General features: G+C 43.8%; 1 protein-coding gene across 1 annotated transcript in view; it reads left to right on the forward strand.

Moving 5' to 3' along the window:
- The first annotated feature begins 1542 nt into the window (after nucleotides 1-1542).
- LOC309565090 (cathepsin D-like) overlaps nucleotides 1543-26275 on the forward strand; it is a 28744-nt gene continuing 4011 nt past the window's right edge. The window contains exons 1-7 of the mRNA XM_082269850.1: nucleotides 1543-1711; nucleotides 9017-9167; nucleotides 12428-12551; nucleotides 17101-17219; nucleotides 17469-17668; nucleotides 20915-21037; nucleotides 24634-24778. Of these exons, the coding sequence (XP_082125976.1) occupies nucleotides 1644-1711; nucleotides 9017-9167; nucleotides 12428-12551; nucleotides 17101-17219; nucleotides 17469-17668; nucleotides 20915-21037; nucleotides 24634-24778 (930 nt within the window). The 5' untranslated portion in view covers nucleotides 1543-1643. The remainder of the gene's footprint in view (nucleotides 1712-9016; nucleotides 9168-12427; nucleotides 12552-17100; nucleotides 17220-17468; nucleotides 17669-20914; nucleotides 21038-24633; nucleotides 24779-26275) is intronic.

Here is a 26275-nt window from a genome sequence, read left to right on the forward strand (position 1 = left end):
GGGATGAAGCAAACAGCTATTGTTTCCAATCTTTCAATTCCTTCTATTCAGATGGATGGATCTCAGAACCCAACAGCATACATGCAGGAAGAGAAAGCACACAACCCTAGTGCTCTCCGTTTAAAACTTTAATTTTAATAAAAAAAAGGGTAAATATTGCATTTACAAGAAATAGCACTATAGGCAGTGCTGGCCGTGAATCGCTCGTCTCTTAATGCAGAGATGGCCACTGGATGACGTCATGTATGGGGTTCCTTTATGTACGTTGTGTCCAATGATCGTTACTTTCTCAGTAGGGCCTTACTGAGGAAGTCCCGATCATTGGACGTAAGGTACATATAGGGCGAGGAACCCCGTACATGACATCATCCCACGGCCATCTCTGCATTAACTTGTTTTTCAAGGCACTGCAGCTCATGAAGCCTGACTGTAAAACTCCTAGGACATTGCTTAGGGAGGCCCAACTGTTACTGTTCACCTTCAACATCACAGGAGTGAGCGCTCAAATACTGAGCTTAGCTACTGCATCCACAGACAGAGCATGTGAGGGAGTTTGAGAATGATGTCACTCCTGTGAAGGTGAACAGCTGGGCCTCTCTTTGCAATGTCCTAGGAGTTTTCCAATCAGGCTTCACGAGGTATATAAATGGCCTATACCTGTACCATGGACATTACTCAACTTTGGTCATAGCTGCACAGTTTGTTTTATCTATAGACGACCCTTTTCTGTCTAGGCATTTTCTTGGAAAGGTGAACTCTGCCTTTAAGAAAGGGTGCTGGATTTGTATTCAGCAAAAAAAAAAAAACCTTTCAGACCTTTATATCCTTCTCCACTTTATCGAAAACATAGGCCCCTTTCACATGGCCTCTTCCATCAGGTCCTGCCTGTCAGCTTTTTGGGCGGGCCTGACAGGAACCTTCATTCTTCTCTATTGGGTGGAAGATGTCAACGGACATGTGTTCCCTGACACCCGCCGATATCCAATCCGATCCCGTCCGCTAAAAACAGACAAATGGGGATCTTCTCCCTATCTGTCTATCGGATCAGATGACAGTCGGATGGAAACAGACAACGGTCCATTTGTATCCGGCTGCCCCATAGAGAACAGTGGACTGTGTCTGCTCTGCATTGGTGGATCCTATCATCTGCCCGCTCGGTGGGGATCAGCAGAAGGATCCGCTGCCGTCGCCCACCCCGTATGAAAGGGGCCTAAGGGGATAAAACTATTCTGGCTGGAGTTACACTTAAAAAAAAAATAGAAAACTGGTCATTTCACTTTGTTTTGTACCCTGATATGCAGCCAATGTACACTATTTGTTGTCTGTGTGCCTGTTGGATTCTTGTACCTTTGTTGAACATTTAAATAAAAATCACTGAAAAGAAAAACTGGAACTTTATCCACTGTATTCTTTCACTAGGCTAGAGTTTGGTGTTTGTTTTGGTTGTAATGACCACTGGGGGGCGACCAAGGGTTAGCAATGACTATTGTGTGTATCTTCGCGTCCTTTCCTAGTTATGTGACAGGCGAGTCAGCTGACACATCACGTGTTGTGATGAGACGTCTTGTGACCTGTGTGCAGTGTGATAGCAGGAAGCTCAGTGTTTGCTCGGCTGTGTGAGAAGATAATCAGCTCGGGATACTATGGAGGCTCTACTGACATGGACTCTACTGCTGGGCGCTTTTCTACATCCGGGCACAGCGCTGGTCAGGTGAGAGAGATCTGGGGGGACTCCATGTATAGGGGGGGGGGGGGGGCTATGGTCTGCTTTTTATATAGGTGGAGGTGGGGCTATGGCGTACTCTGTATAGGCGAGGGAGGGGCTATGGAGTGCTCTATGTATAGGTGGGGGCTATGGTCTACTTTTTATATAGGTGGGGCAACTCCATATATATATGAGGGTGGGGCTATGGTGTACTCTGTATAGATGAGGGTGGGGCTATGGTGTACTATATGTATAGGTGGGGGTGGAGCTATGGTGTACTCTGTATAGGTGAGGGTGGAGCTATGGTTTACTCTATGTATAGGTGGGGCTAAGGTGTAATCTATGTAGAGGTAAGAGTGGGGCTATGGTGTACTCTATATGTATAGGTGAGGGTGGGGCTATGGTGTACTGTATGTATAGGTGAGGGTGGGGCTATGGTGTGCTCTGTGTATAGGTGAGGGTGGGGCTATGGTGTGCTCTATATGTATAGGTGAGGGTGGGGCTATGGTGTACTGTATGTATAGGTGAGGGTGGGGCTATGGTGTACTGTATGTATAGGTGAGGGTGGGGCTATGGTGTGCTCTGTGTATAGGTGAGGGTGGGGCTATGGTGTGCTCTATATGTATAGGTGAGGGTGGGGCTATGGTGTACTCTATATGTATAGGTGAGGGTGGGGCTATGGTGTGCTCTATATGTATAGGTGAGGGTGGGGCTATGGTGTGCTCTGTGTATAGGTGAGGGTGGGGCTATGGTGTGCTCTGTGTATAGGTGAGGGTGGGGCTATGGTGTGCTCAATGTATGTGGGGGTGGACTTGGCCCCCCAGTAGGCATATGTCTCAGTATGGACATATACACTCACTGGCCACTTTATTAGGTACACTTTGCTAGTACCGGATTGGACCCCCTTTTGCCTTCTAGACTGTCTAATCCTTCTTCGCATAGATTCAGCAAGGTGTTGGAAACATTCCTCAGAGATTTTGGTCCATAGTGACATGATAGTATCACGCAGTTGCTGCAGATTTGTCTGCTGCACATCCATGATGTGAGTCTCCCATTCCACATCTCAAAGATGCTCTATTGAATTGAAATGTGGTGATTGTGGAGGCCATAGGAGTACAGTGACCTCATTGTGATGTTCAAGAAACCAGTGACCAGTGGTGAGATGATTTAAGCTTTGTGACATGGTGCATCATCCTGCTGGAAGAAGATGGGTACACTGTAGTCATAAAGGGATGGACATGGTCAGCAACAATCCTCAGGTAGGCCGTGGCGTTTAAAAGATACTCAATGGTACCAAGAGGCCAAAAGTGTGCCAAAAGAATATCCCCCACACCATTACACCACCAGCACCAGCCACCTGAACCATTGATACAAGGCAGGATGGATTCATGTTTACGTCAAATTCTGACCCTACCATCTGAATGCTGCAGCTGAAATCGAGACTCATCAGACCAGAAAAAGTGTTTTTTCAATTTTGGTGAGCCTGTGTGAATTGTAGCTTCAATTTTCTGTTCTTAACTGTTAGTAGCACCTGGTGTGGTCCTCTGCTGCTGTAGCCCATCTGCTTCAAGGTTCGATGTGTTGTGTGTTCAGAGATGGCATTCTGCATACCTTGGTTGTAATTGGTTATTTGAGTTACTGTTGCCTTTCTATCATCTCAAACCAGTCTGCCCATTCTCTTCTGACCTCAGCAAGGCTTTTTCGTCCACAACTGCCCCTTACGGGATATTTTCTCTTTTTTTGCATCGTTCTCCATAAACCCTAGAGATGGTTGTGCGTGAAAATCCCAGTAGATCAGCAGTTTTTGAAATACTCAGAGCAGCCAGTCTGGCACCAACAACCATGCCACGTTCAAAGTCACTTAAATCCCCTTTCTTCCCTATTCTGATGCTTGGTGTGTAAATCAGCAAGTCATCTTCACCACATCTAGATGCCTAAATGCATTGAGTTGCTGCCATGTGATTGGCTGATTAGCAATTTGTGTTACTAAGCAATTGAACATGTGTACCTAGTAAGTGGCCGGTGAGTGTATGTCAGTATAGCATACAAGGTGCACTCTAAAGCCCCGTACACATGTACCGAACGATCGGCCGTCGCAAAAGACTGCACACGAATTTTGTCGGCCAACAGCAGCCGACTGCAGAAGTGATGTCATGTGATGGTTAACTTTCCCTGTGTTTTTTCTTTTCTGAGCATGCCCAGTCTTGCAAATCTGCTGATTGTCGGCCGAATTCTGTACTGTTTAGCAGGAACTGTTGTTGCTGGACTGAAGTCGATCGTTCCATCCTCAATCAGCCTCTGATCCTTGTATTCCTATTTTGACTGCTGCTGGTGCTTGGGAGGTTGGGGTTTGGGGTTCCTGCATCCACATAATTTTTGTGGATGGAGGAATCTGTTCGTATTCCTTCATTCATCCAGTGTATGTCCAGGTTATCCATGTTGCATTAAAGCTGGTATTATTAGCACAGTCGTTGAGCATGTCTGGACAGATTAGTGTTTTGATCTTAAACTGTTAACTACATAAGACAGGGCCGATCATATTCTCACATTTATTGGCTGCATTTCTTGGTGTGTTTTATTAGAAGCGTAGGGAGAATCGCATAACAACACTTTTTAAGGCTGGGAAATGTCATACTATTATGAGCTAGCTTAAACAGTGTTACCTAATGACAGTACAGACTCTAATATTGTCACCACCTACCTGAAAAAAGGCAGGATAAGAATGCCTTTAATTATGTAACTAACTGCTTCCATCACCTTTTTTGTGCTAGAAATACCTACCACCAGACCTCAGATCAGGGTTTGTCCTTGACCCAGTGCCACAAGCACTCTTGTCCTTCATCGACCTGTAGATCGTTGCAACAAAAATCATTACATCTCTACACTAGATGCAAATTTTCCCATGTTTTATACCTTTAAAGCATGGCGAAAACAGAAAAATACCTGTTATGCCAAAAGTCTGGTGGGCTCCTAATTTTGAGCCAACAACACAGTGCCTCTGCTGCATAGAAATCCCAAGCAGTGTTATCACTTGTCACTTCCTGCCCCCTCACATGTCCTCTTGCCCATGCTTTCCTACCCTAAATTGGGTGGAGAGCAGGAGGCACAGCAGCACTGGATGGAGGGTGGGAGTAGAAGCTGCTAGGGTTAACTTTTTATATTAAAGCGGAGTTCTACTTAAAAAAAAAAATACATAAAAATACCCCCGGGACAGTCAGGGCTAGTGCATTCCACAATGGATAGCCTCTGATCTGTCCCGGGTTGCACTTACCTGCAAGAAGAAATACTTACCTTGAAAATGTCTTCTCCAGCGCTGCCATCTCAGGTGTGGGCAGCTTGAAGCCAGCGCGATCCTCTTCTGCATCCTCTTCCGTCCTCTTCGGTCCCACGATGCACTGCACCGGCCCCGCCGTCACTTCTGGGGCTGCAGTGTCATCCCTGCACAGCTTCTGGGCATGCCCAGAAGCTGTTTTGCAAGGTATGACGGCGCTTGAACCGGAACTGACGTCGGGCCGGTGCAGGCGCATTGATTCCTGGGAGCGATGACGTTCAGCTCCCAGGAATCATTGCAAGCCAGGAAGTGACGACGGGCCGTGGCCGCCGAGGGGAGGAAGAGGAAGTAAGGTGAATATATTTTCTTCTAAACCAGGTAAGTAAAAACAATTGCGATTATCCATTTGTTTTTCAGGTGACCCCGGGCATGAAGATGGAGGTAAGTTTTAATTTTAGGGTGGAACTCCGCTTTAACAAGCTGGTAGATGGTTGCTAGGACCGCCCGATGTCCTAGCAACCAATCACCGACTTGTTAATCTGTAAAGGTAACTCATGCACCTCCTACACTCCATCCTGTGTGGCTGTGCCTCTCGCTCACTGTTCATTGCTCTCTGCACTACCTTGACAATGGTGGAGGCCAGGGAAAAGAGAGGCTCCTAAATGGTGCCACTGCGGGTCTGGATCTATAGTATGCATAGGAAATGCAGGCTATTTTCCAGTCTATCTATCCAATTGGGTGGAAAGTCAATAATGCTGGCCTTCCTTCTTCTTCTCTTTTTTTTTTTTTTTTTTTTTTTTTCTTCTCTTTTTTTTTTTTTTTTTTTTTTTTTTTTTTTTTTTAAGCAAGTCAGGAGGTAAGGTTACACAGAACACTTTTTTTTTTTTTTTTGTATAGACCTAAGCTCCTAAAAACTGTCCACTTTATTGATGCACATCAAGGTGATCAGCACAAAAGTGAATGAAATGTTTGAAAATCTGGAGGAGTTGGGAATGTGAACATTTCCAGTGCATGGCACCTTCACCTAAATGATCTCAAGGTTGAAAGAGCTTATTCAAATGCTTTTTATCACAAAATATTAAAGAGTTGATACTCCTTTGAAGAAGATGGCACGAGACTTTGGGATACCTGTTTGAAAATTGACAGTCCTGTGGCTAAGGTTACAAACTTTCTGATCTCCCTGGTGACAACATGGCCGGATTAAAGACCTTCAGCTCTCAAAAACTGACTTCACAGTCAGGCCTGGAGCTGTAAGTAATGTCAGGGAGATGAAGTAGTCCTATGGATACAAGTTTATAGTGGGAGCTGAGAAGTGTCTATTCTACATTATTTGTCTCTCATGTTCCCATGAGCGGCCATGGACATGTTTTAGAGCAATTGGAAAGGACTTTACTTACTGTAGTTAAATGCATGTGCTGAAAGTGTGCTTTCGGCTTGTGAATGGGAAGTGTTTGTTGCTGACTTGGGTGCTAAAAACTGCAATGATAAAACGTTATTTACTTTAGCAGCCATACATCAGCAATATCAGCAATAGCTGAAGTTTCTTCATTTTTTTTTTTTAAGTACTTTTCCTATTCGCTGTTTGTGCTTCAGCTTGTAATGACATCAGATAGTGTGTTTCCTGCCTTATATACTGACCAAAAATGGTGTCCACTGGAGGGGAAGATCTGATCTAGGAAGATAAATTGCTTAAACAGGAACTACATGTAGCTGCGCAGGTTGGGAAATGTTTATCACAAGAGCGGCTGTAAATTGTTTGCCAAACAGTAATAAGACCTAATATGTTTGGATACTTGAAAAGGGATAATATTTGCCATTTAAAATTATATTGCAGTTCCCCCAGCCACAGCCTAAAGAAAGATTCAACACTTTCAATAGAATGTATAGTGGTTTTCGACCTAATTCCTTTAATATGATCAATTAACCCAGAGTGCTCTGGAAACACTTTTGTCATGTTTTTAATGAATGTTTGTAAAACTAGCATTGTATATAAGTAGTAAGAAAACTCACAGAAGTAATACAGACATGCAAGTGATATTAAGGCCCCTTTCACACTTGTGCGATTTGTCATACGATTTGGGACTGCAAAATCGCATGACAAGTCGTTCTCCATTATTTCCAATGAGCCCCATTCATATCTGTGCGACTTGAAGTTGCACAGAGTTCAAAGTAGTCCCTGCACTACTTTTGCCATGATTTTGATGCGTTTTGAGGAAAAGACATTATAAGCCCAGTCAAACTCGCATCAAAATCGTGGCAAAAAGTTGCGGTAAAATTGCACGACTTTGAAGTTGCACAAGTGTGAAAGGGGCCTTAAGGATAAGTTCACTTTAAAAAGTAAATAATGTACTTTTTTTTTTTTCCAGGTAAAAAAAAAAAAGTGCCATTTATTATTAATTAAAAAAAAAAAAAAATAAATAAATATATACTGTAAAGCATTGCACCAGCAACAAGCAGATCTGTTGCTATGCATGTCTCCTGCAGACCTGTCAGTGTACCTGTTTGCTCATACATTCCGTACAGGCAAGCAGACATACTGACAGGAAGAACCAATGAAATACCACGGTGCTCATTGAGAACTAGAAGCTGACAGCCACAAAGGATGTCGGGGCTTGTAGTTCATTCACGAACAGATCTGTGTGAATGAATGACGTGGCTGTGTGCACAGAGCCCGGCACAGCTGCGCTGATTTGAAAAAAGTGACAGCAGTATAGAGAACTTCTCCCCGTACTGCTATCACGGGGGGATGTGGGGTTAGGTGATTAGGCTGCAGCATTGGGAAATGGGTAGAACATGTTACATGTTTCCAAAGGTAAACCTACAATTTTTATTTAAAAAAAAATAGCAAACCTGTTATACCTACCTGCTCTGTGCAATGCTTTTGCACTGTGCAGCCCCGATCCTCCTTTTCAGTTCTCCTTCCAGCACTCTGGACTCCTCCCCCTGCTGAGTGCCTCCATAGCAAGCTACTTGCTATAAGGGTACTCAAGTGTGCTCGCTCCCAAGCCGCCTATGTGTGTCTATGGGAGACACAGCGTGACTCAGTCCCGCCCCCCCCCACTACCTCATCCCTTGCTGTGCAATGACTCCTGCTGCTGCAAGTCTCAGCCAGTGAGAGGGCAGATACCCGGGAGACCAGTGGCTCTCGTGCACATAACTGGATCACAATCGGGCATGGGTAAGTATTGTGGGTGGTCTGGGGGGGATGCTGAATACAAAGGGTTTTTTTACCTTCATGCACAGAAAGTAGAAAACCTTCTGCCTCAGAACCAACTAATTAAAAAAATAAATAAATAAATATATATAGGTATATATATTTTCTCTCTTTCGTCACATTTTGTGCATTTCACTTCTAGTTCCTTCCCCCAGTTCTATACTCGCCTGTCCCCAAATCAGGAAAATAGCACTGACTAGATCACACATCTGCCCTTTAAAATAGTCCCTGCTGGGCCCATGCATGAGCTGTAAAACTCTCATTCATTTCAGTGAAGAATTAGTCATGAGGACAATCTTGTACTTGGAAGTGATGGCTGAGAGCACAGGGTGCCTGTCTGACCCTGCCCTTAATTCACTTACACAGAGTCTGTGTGATCAAGTTAGCTATATTTTGTGGGTAAGACTGGGAGGGGGATGGGGTGTAAAGTATAATTATAACTACAGCAAAGATGCTGTTACGCTTTAATATAAGTTATGGGTTTGGGTCACTTTTTTATTTTTATTTGAAGATTTTCAATCATTTTATATTTTTTATTATCCATATTTAATTTTAGTTTGGAAATAAACATGTTTACAGTGTACTGTGTGTTAACAGACCATGATAATGAAATTGGTTACAAAGCCACTGTACATTTCTTTTGACGTTACACCTTTTTTTACCTTTCTTTAGTTGATTTTAATTTTTTTAAGTGCTGCAGATTATCTGCTCCTATATCTTACCATTTATTATTCATAGAAGAATCTCCTGTAAATTGGCGATGACAGAATTTATTTTGTTGTACCAATGTTTCAGCCATTCTCTGCCTTCACATGTCTCTATTCAGAATTCCTCTGAAGAAAATGCCCACAATCCGGCACACCATGGCTAATGCCACAAAAGATCTGATGGACATCATAGGATCAAACCAGAAATATTACCCTGGATTCCCTACGAGCACGGAGCCCACCCCAGAGACTCTGCTGAACTATCTGGATGTAAGTATGCTTCCACTTTCTGAGAACGTCCCATTCACCATTGAATGTCTCTTAGGCCTCGTTCACATGGGTTTATTAAATCCATGCCCAGTGCAGGGACATGTTTACCCGCACAGGGATGCACGAGGTGCAGGAAATAAATTTGCAGTACTCTTCCCCCCCCCCCCCCCCCCCCTTCATCAACACAGACAGTGCTGTCAGGGTAATCTGCAATTTTCTCCTGGTGGGGGGGGGGGGGCTGATGGAGACAGGCAGGGAAATGTTCCCTGCTGGGAGAAGACAGTAAGTATTGCTAGCACAGCTATAGCAGCCGCTAGAAATATTCGTGAGAGAATCAGGGAGGCTGGTCGTAGCCAAGTTGATCGATCAGCCTGCCCATTAATGGTTTCGAATCTCGGCTGGTACCTGAACCGGCCAAGATTGGAACCGTGTATGGCCTTAGTCTGAGAGATTTCTGTTGGGACACAGCCACTGTATTGCACTGTGACACCAATGTTTGTTTTGCAGACTTGTGTAACTAGAGCTAGCTGTGTCTAGTGCAGTGTTTATCAACCTTTTTCAGTCAAGGCACCCTTTAAAATTATGGACAATTTTGAGGCACCCCATTCTAAAATGTAAAAAAAACAAAATAAATGTTTTACAGAAAGTAACAACACCACACACGTAGGACACACAACATTAGAGATTATTTATTTTTCCAAAGCAAATTGGTACTGCCAGGTATTTCAGTGTTTCTTTTCTCCCCGTGCTGACAGAGAGGGGCAAACATGGTTGCTGTGCAGGTGCCCGATGTCATCCTTATGAACCAAAGACGCCATTGGTTGTTGGGACACCAGTGACTGGAAGGTTGTAATGGTGCACAATAAAAAGCCTGTGGCTTTCTGTAACTAAAAGGTAGTCTTGATCTATCTGCTGGCTTGTATACTGTTTTTGGCCAATTTTCTAAGGAATTTGCAAGGGCACCCCTGAAGAAACCTGAAGGCATCCTGGTTGAAAAAAGGCTGGTTTAGCATTTAAAGTGGTTGTTACCCACACTGCTAAGTTTCTCTAATCCTCTTTGTTTATCCAATGCTGGGTGCTCAAGTCACTGTGTTTTATTAAAAAAATGCTGGCTTTACCTGATTTCAGAGCGCTGATCGGCTGTCACGTGACCCGCTGCCTCTCTCCTCTCCTTGCCTGACAGCTGCAGTGGGCGGAGCCAAGCCGAGATTCCCCCACTGACGTCAGTCAGGAGGGGAGGAGGAGAGAGCCAGTCACGTGACGGCTCAGCGGCGCTCTGAAATTGGGCAAAGCCAGCATTTTTTTTTTTTTTTTATATATAAAACACGGTGATAGGAGCACCCAGCATTGGGAAACAGAGGATTATATAAGATAATAAAAGGTTTTTCAGTAGCAGAAGGGGAGGGGGCGAGCACCTGGAGCAGGGAGGGGAGGGGGGAGGAGGACAGAGGGAGACGGAGAACAGTGCAGAGCTGCGGATGACGGATGCACGTACACTGACCGCGGTGGGCAGTGTACAGGGAGGAGGGCAGGATCAGCCAGGTTTTTTTAGGTGATACAGGGGGCCAAATTACACAGCACAAGCACTGTGCTGTGTAACATGCTTTAAAGGAACAGGATCTTTTATTTTTTTTGGGGTGGGTAACTAACAAAACGCTTTAACTCTATGGAAGGCTGTCCTGAGCAAGATACTGATCTAAGCTGTGCTACAGCATACACCTCTTCATAGTCTTATCACCCCTTAGTGGTATTGCCTTTACATCTGAAATGTGGTTGTTATTTAAACACTAATAAGAAATAAATGTTAATAAACACTTAGGCCCTCTTCACATGGGGCAGATTCTGTTGCAATCAGCAAGGGATGTCAGCGTTGATCCCATGCTGATCGGAGCAGAGCGGGTGGATGACACAGCCGTGTCTGCTCAGTATCTGCAGAATCCGCTTTGCTTTATAGGCAGCTAAAAGTAAACAGAGTCTGCTGTCTGTTTTCACCAGGCTACCTCTGATCTACTCTGCCTAAGTCCCCTTCCCTCCTTTTTTTTTTTTTTTTTTTTTTTTTTGTGGGTCTGTCCAGACCCAGAGGTAGGTGGGTGTGAATAAACACAAGTCCATTTACATTCACCTGTCCATAGGAATGAATAAATCTTCCGATCAGGACCACCTGAAAAACTGATAGGTGGACCTGATCAGAACAGCCTCCTGAAAGGGTCCTTACTGTATATTGTTTGTTCTGTAGTGTGTTCAGTTATTCACCCATCCTTCTAATATATTCTTCTGTGAAAGGTTTATCTAGTATGTATCTTACCTTTTTAGAGTTTTGTGTAATCTGTATATTGTTTTATTACACAGCTGACTGTCGCGTGATCAATGAAATGATTTACCTGTTTAAATTTCACCTTTGAGTTCAGGAATCTACTGGACACGTGACAGTGGTAATAGATCAGGTGTAAACTAAGTCTCCTTAAGTGCCGGTTCACATATATGCGATGACAGACATTGCATGTGATTTCCGAGTGCACTGCTCTGCAAATCACATGTGATGTCTGTGTGATGCGAATTAAGCCATACGCATTCGGACAAAACTAGCACAGGACCCTTATTTGGGTCCGCACCAGAATCGGATCACATGGGTGTTCACACCTATGCGATCTGATTCATGTCCTAACTGACAGTTCGCACTGCGATATGCGAAATGATCTGGGGGTGTCGTTAACTTTGCATTGACACCACCAGCGATTCGCATATGGCAGTGTGAACTGCCTGCGAGTTGATTGGTTCGCAGGTTCCCGCATCGCTTATGTGTGAACCGGGACTTCTAGCAAGTCGTTAGATCAGCTGTGTTTTTTCAGTTCAGAAAATAATTCTTTATCCCTAACCACATCACTAAGCCCACATCCAAACCTGAGCAGAACGTATTCCTAGTGATTTTTTAAAAAGGGTGTTTTTTTTTTTTTTAGGTGATTTTGCAGGCATATGTTTTCAGACATTCCCATTGAAATCTGTGGGATCAAAAACGCCTGAGTATTTTTTTCTTTATTCAGTCAAACAGGGACCATTAAAAAGAATGGGACTTGGCGTAGTCAGGTTTAGGGAGACAAGCAGAAAAATACTCAAATGGAAATTGGGGACTAATTACGGTTTTTTTTTTTTTTTTCTTACGCAGAACAGTCTCATGATTATTTTTTTTTTTTCAAACTGTGTTTTTAGGTATCCAGTAGTAAAATGTTGTCTAATCTTGGATGAACTTTTTTCTCTAATAGGCCCAGTATTATGGTGAAATTGGTATCGGCAGCCCTCCACAGACCTTCCTGGTGGTATTTGACACTGGCTCCTCTAATCTCTGGGTGCCCTCTGTCCACTGCTCATTTTTTGATATCGCCTGTTGTAAGTAACTTAACAATGACTTTGTCTAATATGCTTGTTTGTTTTTTACATATATATATATATATATATATATATATATATATATATATATATATATATATATATATATATATATACTGATCAGCCATAACTTTTTTTTTTTGGCCATGCACCTTAGTTTGAGTAGATCCCCCCTCTTGCCACCAGAAGAGTCCTGACCAAACAAGGCATGGACACCACTAGGCCTCTGAAAGTATGCTGCAGTTTCTGGCAACAAGCCGATAGTCGCAGATCTTTTAAAGTGTTACTAAACCCAGGAGCCTGCATTCACTATATCTGGTCTCCCACAGTACACAGAACATGGAAATGCAATTATTTTAGTAAATATAAACTCTCATCAGCAGTATATAGTAGACTTATGACTTCTTTCAGTGTCTGGTTAAAGCTCGTAGGCAGAGTTTTATATTCTCCTCTGACTGTCTTATGAGGCTGCAGGAAGCCTGACCCTCTGTCTGGACAGTGCTGATTGGCCCTGTGATGATCACATGCACCCTCCCAAGAAAAAAAAAAATCAAAACTGGGCATGTGCAGAGTGCCCAAAAGGCTCTGTACTATCAGGCGATGGGTTGGGGACAGTGGAAGAAGGGCAGGTTCAGAGAAAACAGGATCAAACAGCCTTTTACACCAACAGCCTTTTACAACAGCAGGATTAACTGCTTAGGTTCCAATGCACAGTGAGTATAACACACGTTACTGCATATAGAGACTGATTTTACTGTTGTGGGTTTAGTAACACTTTAAGTCCTGTAAGCTGTGAGGTGGATCTCCATGGATCGGACTTAGTTTTTGTTTTTTTAGAACATCCCACAGATTCTCTGTTGGATTGAGAGCTTGAGACCAAGTCAACACCTCAAACTCGTTGTGTTCCTCAAACCATTCTTGAGCCATTTTTGCAGTGTGTGAGGCTCCTGTCATCAGGGAGTACTATTTAAATGAGAGGTGAACTTGGACAGCAACAATATTTTGGTAGGTGGTATGTGTCCAAGTAACACCCACATGAATGGCAGGAACAAGGTTTCCCTGCAGAACATTGCTCAAAGCATTACCCTGCCTTCTCCGGCTTGCCTTCTTTTGATAGTGCATGTTGGTGTCATCTCTTCCTCAGGTAAGCGATCCACATGAACCCGGACATCCACATGAATTAAAATAAAATGTGATTCATCAGGCTACACCATCTTCTTACATTGCTTGGTGGTTCAGTTTTGATGCTCACGTGCCCATTGTAGGTGCTTTTTGGCTGTGGACATGGGTCAGTATGAGCACCCTGACTGGTATGCAGCTATGCAGCCCATACACAACAAACTGCGATGCCCATTTTATTCTACTTTCAACATATCAACTTCAGGGACAATTTGTTTACTTGCTGTCTAATATATCCCACCCACTTTCAGATGCCATTGTAACAACCTAATCACTGTTACTCACTTAACCTGTCAGTGGTCATAAAAGCTATGGCTGATTGGTGTATAGTGCCAACCATTTTTGTAGAGCTTTAAAATTTAGACAGATAGTTCAGTTACAATACGATTCAGTTCAAGAGGATTAAGAGAGCCCTGCTCATGAGAGCTTACACTCTAAAAGGGAGGGGCACATGATATGAAAGTTATTAGCTGAGAGAGATGAGCTAATGTAGAAGGTAAAAGTACATATTTTATGTGGAAGAGGGATGGGGGCTTAATAATAAGAGGGGTTTTCAGGGGTTGCCTAAAGGCAGGCAAGAGTAGGAGATAGCCAGAAAAATTTGGCTAGGATGTTGCAGTGGAAGAGTGTGTCCTGACAGCCAGGTCATTTAGGAAGGATGATGTTGGATATCATTTAATCTGAATGTTAGCCAGTGGCCATAGGCCAAATTAAAAATTGCAAACTGTGTGCAGCAGTGAGGTGTAATAGAAAGGGGGGGGGGGGGGGCATGCAGTGAAGCAGCTGCCTGGCACAGGACCCAGAAGACCGCAAGGATCACTGTAGTAATGGCGGCTTCTGTGGTGATTCTCCGTTTACAAAGGATTGTTCAGGTATGGACTTTTTACATTTGCATATATCCAAACTGGACCTATTTATATATCCGCAAACAAAAAACCCTACATGGAATTCAGCTTTAAGGACTAAGGCCCCTTTCACACACTCCGTCCGTCGGACGGAGTCCGTTTTCTCTCAGCGGGGGATCGATCCGCCGATCCCTTGCTGAGCATAAGGATGACGGCTGTGTCTCGGCGCTGTGTGCGAAGACACAGCTGTCAGTTCCCCATGTATCTCTATGGGGGAAATCGGATGGGAATGGACCGTCGGTCCGTTCTCATCCGATCCGCTGGACGGATGGAAAATAGGGTTTCCATCCGTCTAGATTTGACGGATCGGATGTCAGTGGACATGTCTCCGCTGACATCCGATGCCCCATAGGGATGCATGGGGGGACCGTTCAGATCCGCCAAAAAAACGGACAGGCGGATCTGAACGGTCCGCCTGTGTGAAAGAGCCCTAAAGCTGAACATACACTAACAGATTCCTCCATCCAGGATGGAGGAATTCTCTGCTGGGATATTGTATTCAGAGAGAGGCTGCAGCCACTGGTAGATTTTCCAAGATTTCACTCTGACAGAATTGCTGCTTCAGCTGTTTGGACGTAGGTCGTATGAATGGGTAGGTGGCTGTATAGTATGTACAACCTCTCATTTTCATTGTCTTAACTCAGCTTTCCTATCACTAAAAAAGGGCCCTCTGTCAAAGACATCTCAGTTTTTTTTTTTCTATCATTCTACCTGGAGCACACAGCAGTGGTCTTCTGAAGCAATGCTCCCTTACGGCCTGTGTGAAAGGGCTTTTTTTTTCCTTTCCAGTGGGTTTTTCCTTTCAATATGTTTATGCAAAATTCGTTTGAAGCAGGTCGAATGCTTCTGTCCTTTAAAATTCTGAATGTTCTCATAAGCATCTCAAACTGATTCCACCGACACAAGTTCAAAGCCCTTCAACACAGGCCTTTAGTAGCATAAAAGGAAGCATGGAAGCACCGCCGCAGCAACCGGATACTTGCTTTTAATGTGAAAAAATTGAATCTGAACACTGGTTGATATGGACAGATTGCTGTGTTTTAACGCTTCGTATCTGGAGCAATTTTTTTGAAAACACATTAAAATCTGCATTTTATTTATTTATATATTTTTTAAGACTTCTGATATTTGTGCAACTGTTAAGCAAATTTTTATTTTCAGGAAAAAATACACAAAATTTATTTTGGTGCACACAAACACAATAGAAGTTCAGCTTAAAATTAACTAACTCTAAATATACTTTCAGCCACATTCAAAGACTAACCTATCTAGCCCTTTAATGAAGAAATCGCTATATATACCTTTTTTTTGAAGCTGCACTAGGCTGGTTCCATTCTGAGCTGTCAGCGGCGGTTTCAGTGTGTGGGCGGGTGCAGAAGAAACAGCCTACAATGGAAGCCCCCATAGTAACTCTATGGGTGATGTCCCTTCCAAGGCATTTCCCAGCCGTTGTCGGCTGCCTCTTCCACACAGCATCCGTTGCTGGAGACCGATGGGGTGTGCTTCAGAAAAGGTATGTAGAGCGATTTTTTTTTGCTTTACAAGGTTAGATAGATTAGTCTTAGAATAGGGCTGCAAGTAGATTTTGTTAGTTTTCGGCTGAACCTCCACTTTTTTTGGTAAAATATAGAAGGTGGGGTTGCTTCGAGTAAATAAATAACAAACATGTCAAGCCTTAAAGTACAAGTAAAGACAAACTTTTTAGCCTCGAATAGAGTAGAGGGGGATTACAACTCCTGTCAGTTTTTATTGCTGTCTGAACCCCCGTTAGGGAGATTCACCCTCTCTATTTGTGCTAGTTACCATTCTCATTAAAAGTAAAAGAAAATCCCAATTTTTGGTTTGTCCCCAGAAAAGTAATATAGGGGAAATCTTCTAATGGGGACACTGCTTCTGGTGACCTGGGGGGGGGGGCAAGGAATCCCCTTAACTTGCAGAGATTTTCTCTCACTTCCTGCTTGACTATGGGACAGGAAGTTAAGGGAAATCTCTGCAATGGGACACAGATGGGGAAAAGAAACCAACAGCGGTTAGAACCCTTCCTTGCTCTATCCAAAAGGAAAAAATAGTTTTGCCTAAAGTTCTAATATAAATGTGCACACGCCCCTGAAATGATTAAAAAAAAAAAAAGTATGGTAACCAAAATTGTCCATGGGCAACACTTTTACAATCCCATAGGATCCCTTTTACTGGCTATCTGGGAGGCAGCTTAACAAAATGGTATCAAGGCTCACATCTGCTGCTGAAGCCGTGAACTTGATTTAACCCCTTGGGTTGCAGAACATTTTTAAGTGGCCTTAGGGACAGTAAACCGTTCATATTGAACATCGGCAGTATTATCTGATTTCTAATGTTTCACATAGTTGTCAATGATTTAGTAGTTTACATTACAATTTTATGTTTATAAGTTGGATGTGGTTTTTCTTCTTCTAAAACATTCACCGGCTGTATTTCTCCTTTACCAGGGTTACACCACAAGTATGACTCTTCCAAATCCTCCACCTATGTGAAGAATGGTACAGACTTTTCCATCCAGTATGGCAGTGGGAGTTTGTCGGGTTATCTCAGTGAGGACACTGTGACGGTCAGCTTTTTTGGAGAACTTCTTATGTGTTTTTGTCTTATTCATTGTACAGCATGGCACTGTAGGTTAAAGTAGTCTACCATATTACTAGGAAATAATTTTCTGGTGAATTGAGACGGGTTCCATGTACAGTATACTGCATACTGACGTTCAGAATGTTAACACTTGTTTTTTCTTGTATGTTAGGCATGTTCTAAACTTGCATTATGTGTTTACAATATAATACAATTTATTTTTTTTCTGATCCAGATTGGAAAACTGGCTGTGAAAGGTCAGCTTTTTGCAGAGGCTGTAAAACAACCCGGCATCACTTTTGTAGCAGCAAAGTTTGATGGTATTTTGGGAATGGCCTACCCAAGAATATCTGTAGATGGGGCTCCTACTGTCTTTGATGACATCATGAATCAAAAGCTTGTAGATAAAAATGTCTTTTCTTTCTATCTGAACAGGTAAGGCTCACCTGTGGTCCAGGCAACCTGTTCATTCATATTTCTGTAGCTGGACAAAGTGGCTTCATTGCTAGCAATTAAAGCTAAACTCCAGGCAGAGCAATTATTCTGTTATTACATTGGCAATACCTTGCCTTACTATAGTTTCCTATTCCTGCAGCAGAAAAGTTCTAAATCCTTTTCAAAGGTATCTGAAATATAGCAGCAGGGCAATGAATTCCATTTTCAACAGTTACTGCTAACTTCTCTCCATTAACAGGCCTCTGGTTACATAACAGTCCTTCTGTAGTTAAGGCTTGTATCATCCTCGTTGCTTGTGGGAGGTGGAGTTGGCCTCTTCTTCTGACTGTTCATTTCCCTGATTGGTCACTGCTTTCTGTGCCTAAAATCTGCCCTGGACAAACTATTCTAATTTTCAATCATTTTTATTGATTTTTAGAAAAAGTACAACAGAGTGTAACGAGCCAAAATGGCCCAACCATAGACATTGAAAACAACATGGAGCACATGGTGCAGAAAGCATTAAATGTGTACAAGTAAATATTGTGGATAGCAGGAGTCGAGAAAAAAAAACAAATAATAATAACAATGGCAGTCAAACCAGTGTGAAGCAGGTACTGATCGCTCTCTTCAGTGCTTAAAGGAGCGGGCCGTCCAGGCCCCCCCCCCCCCGGGCGCCCCTTACGGGAACACACTGCGCCCCCAGGGGGAAGCGGAACCCGACCCCCACCCGCAGTCTCATGGACCTGACTACAAAATACGACATCCCGCCATCAATACACAACAAAAGAAAAGAGAAAGCAGAGAAAGGGAAAAGGAAAGAAAGGAAGGGAAGTCAAGGAGAGCGGCAGCGGCTGGTTAAGAAGGAAAAAAGTCGACATCCAGGTTCAGCACCCTCCCAGGGAACGAGTCCCCGGAGCGTGCGGTCCGGCAATAGTAAAGAGCCGGAAAAAATCCCCCTAAGAGGGGCCTGCCAAATAGCGGATCCACGGTTCCCAGGTCTTGTCAAATATTTTCATCTTATCATTCAATATGGCTACCATCCGTTCATTTATCATAATCCAAGACAGCTTGGCTTTGAGCAGCTCGAGCGGCACTACTGAGGTGCGCCAGGATCGTGCGATTGCAATCTTGGCCGCTATAAACACGAAAGCTATAAGGCGTTTGTTATGCTTAGAAATCCCCGCTATCGGTTTGCCCAGGAGAGCTTGCAGGGGATCCTTGGTCAAGTTGACTTGCGTCAATGAGTAAATGAAATTGTAAACACGAATCCAGAATCGGCGCACCTTAGAACAGGTCCACCAAATATGGAGCACCGTGCCTGCCAGACCACATCCCCGAAAACAGTTGGGAGACGCAGTGTGGACCGCTGCAGCCAGCCTGACCGGGACCATGTACCATCTCAAAAGTACCTTGTAATTAGCTTCAATTAGAGAGGTGTTAAGGATGGATTTAGAACTACATTGAGCTAGAGCATTCCAATCAGCCCGGTCCAGGTCCTCACCCAGGTCCTCACCCAGGTCCTCCTCCCAACGCTGCATATAAGACATTTTAGTGTCATCGCTCTGCAATATATTATAAATCGTGGATATGTGGACAAACTATTCTAATTGGCCTGTGTGATACACGGAGTTGTCAAAAATGAGATACAACACTGAACAAGATCCTTCCACTGCTCCCAGCAATAACAAGGAATTTCAGTGATCTTAAGTGTGTGACAAGTGACTTAAAACCACATTTTTGCATCACATTAGTTGCTTAAACAAACAAGCAGTAAATGATGTGGATCTTGAGGAGAGAGGGAATTGAGGACATTGTAAGGTGGATGCCGGAGTACAGGTTTAAGTGCTGTGATGTCTGTGATTTTCCCACTCCATGGTCCTAACAACTAAATAACAATTTTCAAGTTCAGTTTCCAGTCTGTTTAGACTAGTAGAGAATCTTGAAATTTCTAGCAAGTTTCTATCTTTTGTCATGTTGCTTAAAGTGGAGCTTCACTCTCTCAATCAATGCTGACTATTTTTAATTCTCATGCTGCTAGCATTTGTAAATAGATAGGAAAGTATATCATATTAACTTGTTTTTTTTTTTACATTTCTTCTGTTACCTCCTGGTTTTGAAGCCTAGGCAATTAGGTCATACATCCTAGGAGTTTTCGGGAGGGATTTTCGCAGATAAACCCACCCTCCTGCTTGCATGCCTGAGCTAAGGGCATATGCATTAGAGGAATTAAAGTTCTACACAAATCGTCTGGCCCTATTCAGGATGGCCACAGCCATACATTATTATTATTATTATTATTATTATTATTATTATTATTATTATTATTACATGTACTTGTATAGCACCGTCAATTTTATGCAGCACTATACATATACATTCACATCAGTCCCTGCCCTCAAGGAGCTTACAATCTAAGGTCCCTAACTCATATTCATACATACACATACTGGGGTCAATTTTGACAGGCTCAAATTAACCTACCAGCATGTCTTTAGAGTGTGGAAGGAAACCAGAGTCCACGGAGGAAGAACATGCAAACACCAGGCTGATCGTGCCATGGCTGAGATTCAAACCAGCAACCCTAGTGCTGCTAGGCTGAAATGCTAACCACTTGGCCACTGTGCTGGCCTACAATGCTAGGGGGTGTGTTTTTTTTTTTTTTTTCTTAAAGTGACTTCTTAGCAAAATCCAAAGCATTGAGACATGAATGAATGGATGAGTTTTCGTTGAATATTTAAAATGGATTGTAAAGCACTGCATTAAAACTTTTCAACTCTATTGTTTTGGCTTCGTACACCCCCCCCCCCCCCCTTTATGCTTTTAATGACAGCTTGCTTTGGCTGAGGGACAGCTTTACTATCTATGGAATTGTCACAGAATTGCCAGCATCTTGTCTCCATTGAGGTTACAATTAAGAAACCGTTTTAACATGCCTGAATAATATTCTCTGTAGTGGTCTGCGGTAGTTCTAGACATGAGACTCTCCCCTTTTCTCATTTCTGTATGGTGCCTCTGGGGTCTCAAGACCCATTATTTCAAAGGTTCAGACATTTCTGTAGATGTCAGTAAGTGGAGGGATGTGAACATCTGCGAATCTCTTATAAAATTTGTTGATTTTTATTCCGTACTGCAAAGTCAGATGCATTTACAGTTTGCAAATATGAAACCTTTTTAGTAGTTGTAATGAGATTTTATACACATGACAATGATTTCTAATATTTCTCCCATGATCCTTTTCCTTAGAAATCCAGATTCTCAGCCAGGTGGAGAACTGCTACTTGGGGGCACTGATCCTACATATTACACTGGAGACTTCAGTTACATGAATGTGACCCGCAAGGCATACTGGCAGATTCGTATGAACCAGTAAGTAAAAGCAATTATTAATTTGAGCGGCCTTCCTGATGGTAGGTGTGCTAGTTAAAGTGAAGATACCTGATAGAGAATTGATGTGGTAAAGCCTAGAATTATGGTTAATAAAGGTGTGGTAACCTAAGGAACTTTTATTCTCAAGTGTGGTATTATCCTTACTTTCATTAAAGCGGAGTTCCGGGCACAAAATCGGTATTTTTTTTTTTGTGCCCCTCCGCTAGCTACACATAACCTGAAAAGGAATTGGATAGTTTATTTTTTTTTTTGTACACTCACCTTGTAATCGAAGATCGTAAATACTCACCTCAGGGTACTTCCTCCTCCAGCGCCGAGGCTCACCCCGTCACTTCCTGCCTCGCGATGATTCCTGGGAGCTGAACGTCATCGCTTCCAGGAATCAATGCGACGGCACCGGCCCCGCACGTCACTTCCGGGCGACGCTGCATTCCCCTGCTAAACCGCTTCTGGGCATGCCCAGAAGCTGTTTAGGAATGCGGCGCCGCACCGGAAGTGACGAGAGGGGCCGGTGCGGCGCATTCTGGGAGAAGAAGACACCGAAGAGGACCGCGCCGGCTTCAGCTGCCCACAAGAGAGATGGAAACGCTGGGGAAGAAATTTTCAAAGTAAGTATTTCTTCTTGCAGGTAAGTGCGAACCGGGACAGATCAGAGGCTAGCCATTGTGGAATCTGCTAGCCCTGACTGTCCCGGGCGTATGTTGATCAAAAAATGAGATCTGTGCCCGGAACTCCGCTTTAATTAACACAACAAACAAGCCTAACATCAGCCCCTCCTGGCGCCTCTCTGGGTTTTCCCATGTGCCACCGGGTTACCATAAAGCTGGCCTGTGGACTGCATTGTCCCCGGCCATATCTATGGTCCCGGGAGGGTGGATGTGACGTTACTTCTGGCTCTGGCAGATGTAAACTTTTTTTTTTTTTTTTTTTTTTTTTTTTTTTTTTTTGGAAAGCCGAGATCAATGTTTTATTTTTATTGATCTTATGCTTTCCAGAGAGGAGAGTCCTATTGAGGACCTGTCATGGCTTATTTCTATCATCAGCGATGTTTACATTTCTTGTGATTAGGAATAAAAGTGATAAAAAAAATAAATATATTAAAGGGACCGTGTAAAAATCAAAAGAAAAAAACAAAAATAAAAAAAAAATGTAAAGTGCCCCCGTGGTCGTGAGCAGAAGAGAACATACGTAGACCTGCATATGTAAACAGTGTTCACACCACACATGTGAGGCATCACCACGAATGTTAAAGCGAGAGCAAAAATTCTACTGCTAGACCTTCTGTTACTCTAAACTAGTAACTTAGTAAAAAGTGTTGTCTCTGGTTTGGTGCCGTTCCATGAGAGTGCGCAGTTGTAAAGCGTGACATGTTAGGTAGGGCTGCGCATCTTCACTTACCTCACGATTCGATGCGATTACGATTATTAGGGTCGCGATTCGATACGATTCGATTCCGCTATGCATCACGATTACTATGGGGACCCTGCTCTAAAGGGGATCTATGGGGAGCCTGGGCCTCCCCTAAAGGGGAACTGAGCTCTAAAGGGGGATCTATGGGGACCCTGCTCTAAAGGGGGATCTATGGAATAGATCCCCTTTAGTGCAGGGTTGCTATAGATCCCCCTTTAGAGCAGGCCAGCATCCCCAGAGATCCCCCTTTAGTAGAGCAGGTCCCCCCATAGATCCCCTTTTAGTAGAGCAGGTTCCCTCATGGATCCCCCTTTAGAGCAGGCCACATAGGGTCCTCCATATATTCCCTTTAGAGCAAACAAGGCACTAGGCAGGGTCCCCCACTTCTCCTTTTTAATGATCCATTCCAATTTTAAAGTCTGGAATCGCTATTATAGGAGGACACTCACAATGCAGAATGAATGAAGAGTTGATTTACTCACGTGACGTCTCTTATGAGAAGCTGGAACCCTGGCGGGCTGGGGCATGCTGCGCACTGCTTAGACCGATCATGGCAGGCACGGGCATCAGGTTAGAAGAGTTACCTAATGCTAGTTGTAGTACCGTAGGCCCTGGTAAGGAGGAATGCTGGGCTCTGTAGTCCCCCCTAGTTGTAGTATAACAGGCCCTGGTAAGGAGAGCCCAGCATTCCTCCTTACCAGGGCCTACTGTACTACAACTAGGGGGACTACAGAGCCCAGCATTCCTCCTTACCAGGGCCTATTTTACTACAACTAGGGGGACTACAGAGCCCAGCATTCCTCCTTACCAGGGCCTACTGTACTACAACTAGGGGGACTACAGAGCCCAGCATTCCTCCTTACCAAGGCCTATTGTACTACAACTAGGGGGACTACAGAGCCCAGCATTCCTCCTTACCAGGGCCTACTGTACTACAACTTGGGGGACTACAGAGCCCAGTATTCCTCCTTACCAGGGCCTACTGTACTACAACTAGGGGCACTACAGAGCCCAGAATTCCTCCTTACCAGGGCCTGTTATACTACAACTAGGGGGACTACAGAGTCTGTAGTCCCCCCTAGTTGTAGTATAACAGGCCTTGGTAAGGAGGAATGCTGGGATCTGTAGTGCCCCTAGTTGTATTATAGCAGGCCCTGGTAAGGAGTAATGCTGGGCCCTGTAGTGCCCCGACTTACCAGGAAGCAGAGCTGCAGCCAGTTGTGGGTGAAGTAGCGGTAGGTGTATGGAGTAGGGCTCGGACAGGTCCCGGGTGATGAGCCTCATGATGTCGGGCATTTGGAGCTCGGACTCGTAGCGGATATCGTGCAGTGCATGGTACAGGCAGAAAGCAGGGCCTCTTCGGCCAGTCCATTGGGGGGGGGGGGGGGCGGCAGTCCGTGGGTCGGGGGGTAGTTTGCTCTGCAGGCTCTGCTCTCCTCCTCTCCCACGAGGAGCTCCGTGTTCCGCAAGCCCGGCCGCCTCCACCACTCATCAAGCGCCAGCGCCGCCCACCCCCGGAAGTGACGTCAAGCTAATCGATTTTGCAGTCGTGCCGAATCGTTGCAGAATCGCGAAGGGTCGCATCGCGATGCATCGATTCAGCGATTATATTCCGCAGGCCTAGTGTTCATGGCACTGAGATCCTATAATAAATGTTGAATATTCTAAATGTAATCACTGAACAAAAGATCACCTTGCCCTTTTAATATTTGTCAGTCAGAAACAGCAGTGTGCTGGATTTTTAAAAAGCATGTGTCAGATGCCATTTCTAAGCTCCTTCTGATAACGTTAGCTGCCTGGCTGTCTGCAGCTTTAATGATTTTGAGTCACAGACCTGTAACACAAATGCAGCAAGAGACGTAATATTTCCTGATCTGTGTGCAAGTTGGGAGTCTATGACTCAAACTGCCAATGCTATAACCTTTCCATCATGACAGGTTTCCTTGCAGTTGAAATGTATGGTCCATAAAGAATATGTCACTCTTGTAACTGGAGTGAACTGCAATGAGACTTATCCCTGGTATGGAGTCAGCAGGCCATTGTCTGTCCAGTGCTTGCGTATTTGCTTTGACTTGTCTTTCCATATGGCAGAATATAGTCATGCCCCATTCAGCTGTAATACAGTTAGATCCTGCCTGAGTAATGTTTTTCTCTTTCCCCTGTAGTGTAGGGGTCGGAGGTCAGCTGACTCTGTGTAAAGGTGGTTGTGAGGCAATTGTGGATACCGGGACCTCCTTGATCGTTGGCCCAACAGCAGAAATTGATGCACTGCAGAAAGCTATTGGAGCTTTGCCCCTGATTCATGGAGAGGTGAGTGCTTGTCTGACAATAGGTTTGCAAGTTATAAGGTGTCACATTGTTAGTTACTTGGTGGACTGTAGAGTATTTTCACTGAAGATTTTATCTTCCAGAGCCATAGAAACCAGGAGAGCACAGCACTCAAAATAATAAATATGCTCTTTACTAATGCTTAGATATGGTGGTTGCATTCGTTTTTTTCTTTTTTAGTTTTTTTCCTGACGGTTTTCACCTGGTGCTCTGGCCAGTAACACACCTCCTGTATTTGAGTGCCCCTACTTTGGATGGTTGAGCACAGGGGCAACTTTTTGAAGGAGGGTTTGGTTAGATATACTAACAGATTTAAATACACTAATGAATTGAAGCCAAACTCCAGCTCACACTTTTTAAGTAGTTACAGCAAACAGTTTTGTTCCTTTTTTGGGATAAGAGTTTTACATGAATAAATAAAAGCTGATCATTGTAAGCAAACCTGTCTGTGTTTGTCCCAACCCTTTACCTTCTACATCTGCAGGACAGCTTATTCTGTTGAAAAACAGACTTGCTGACTAGACCACCATGTGAAAATAAAGGAAGATGAAAAACAAAACGAATGCAGCATAGTAAATGTTAAACTATAACCGAAGGCAAACTAAGGGCTAACACAAAGTGGCAGCAAACATATACCTTGGAAATACAAATCTTAATGTTCTCAGACCATGTGCGCAGACTGAGCGTTATCCTGGACACTGACTTCTCAATTTAGCAACTGATATCCATGGTCATTAAGTCCTCCTTTTTACCATCTCCGGAATGTTAAAATTATCAAAAATCTGATTCTAGCAGAGGATATGCCAAAATGAATCCATGCTATTGTAACATCTATGTTGGATTATTGCAGTGCCTTCTACTGTGGTGGCAGTAGTAGTGGTCCCTGAGAAAGAACTACATCACTTGCAGCTGGCAAAGAACGCAGCTGCTAGGCTACTCACTGATCGACCCCATCACTGCCACATCGCCCCAATTTTTGTATCCCTACACTGGCTCTCAGTCAAATAGTGGTTACCGTGTAAAATCAGCTTGCCTATAAAACCCCAAAATAACAAAAGTGCTCTTTCTATCTGAACTTCTGGTTACCCATACTCCCACATGCTTGCTCTGCTCTCCAGAGGTTGGGAAATTGCACATTGCCAGAGTCATCGAAAAATCTTTTGGATCTCTTGAATTCTGTCATGCATCGCTCACAATCTGGAACTCTCGGCCATCCATTAATAAGCTCTTTAAATTATAAATTCACCTTTTGGGAACAAGCTACATGTTTCACCCGTTTTTAGGGTGAAACATGTAACATGTTCCCACTGCTGCAGCCTCTCCCTGATCCCCCCCCTTCTAACTCTGACAGCGGGCCAGGGATCTTCTCCCTGCATCCATTGTCAAAATTTGAAATTAAAGCGGCCTGAGGCGCTCTGCCCACGGCTGTGTCATTAATTCACAGAGTTCTGAGAATGAATGAACTACAAGTACTCACCG

Source organism: Pelophylax lessonae (genome assembly GCF_965119305.1).
Source record: "Pelophylax lessonae genome assembly, chromosome: 10".
Lineage (NCBI taxonomy): Eukaryota > Metazoa > Chordata > Amphibia > Anura > Ranidae > Pelophylax > Pelophylax lessonae.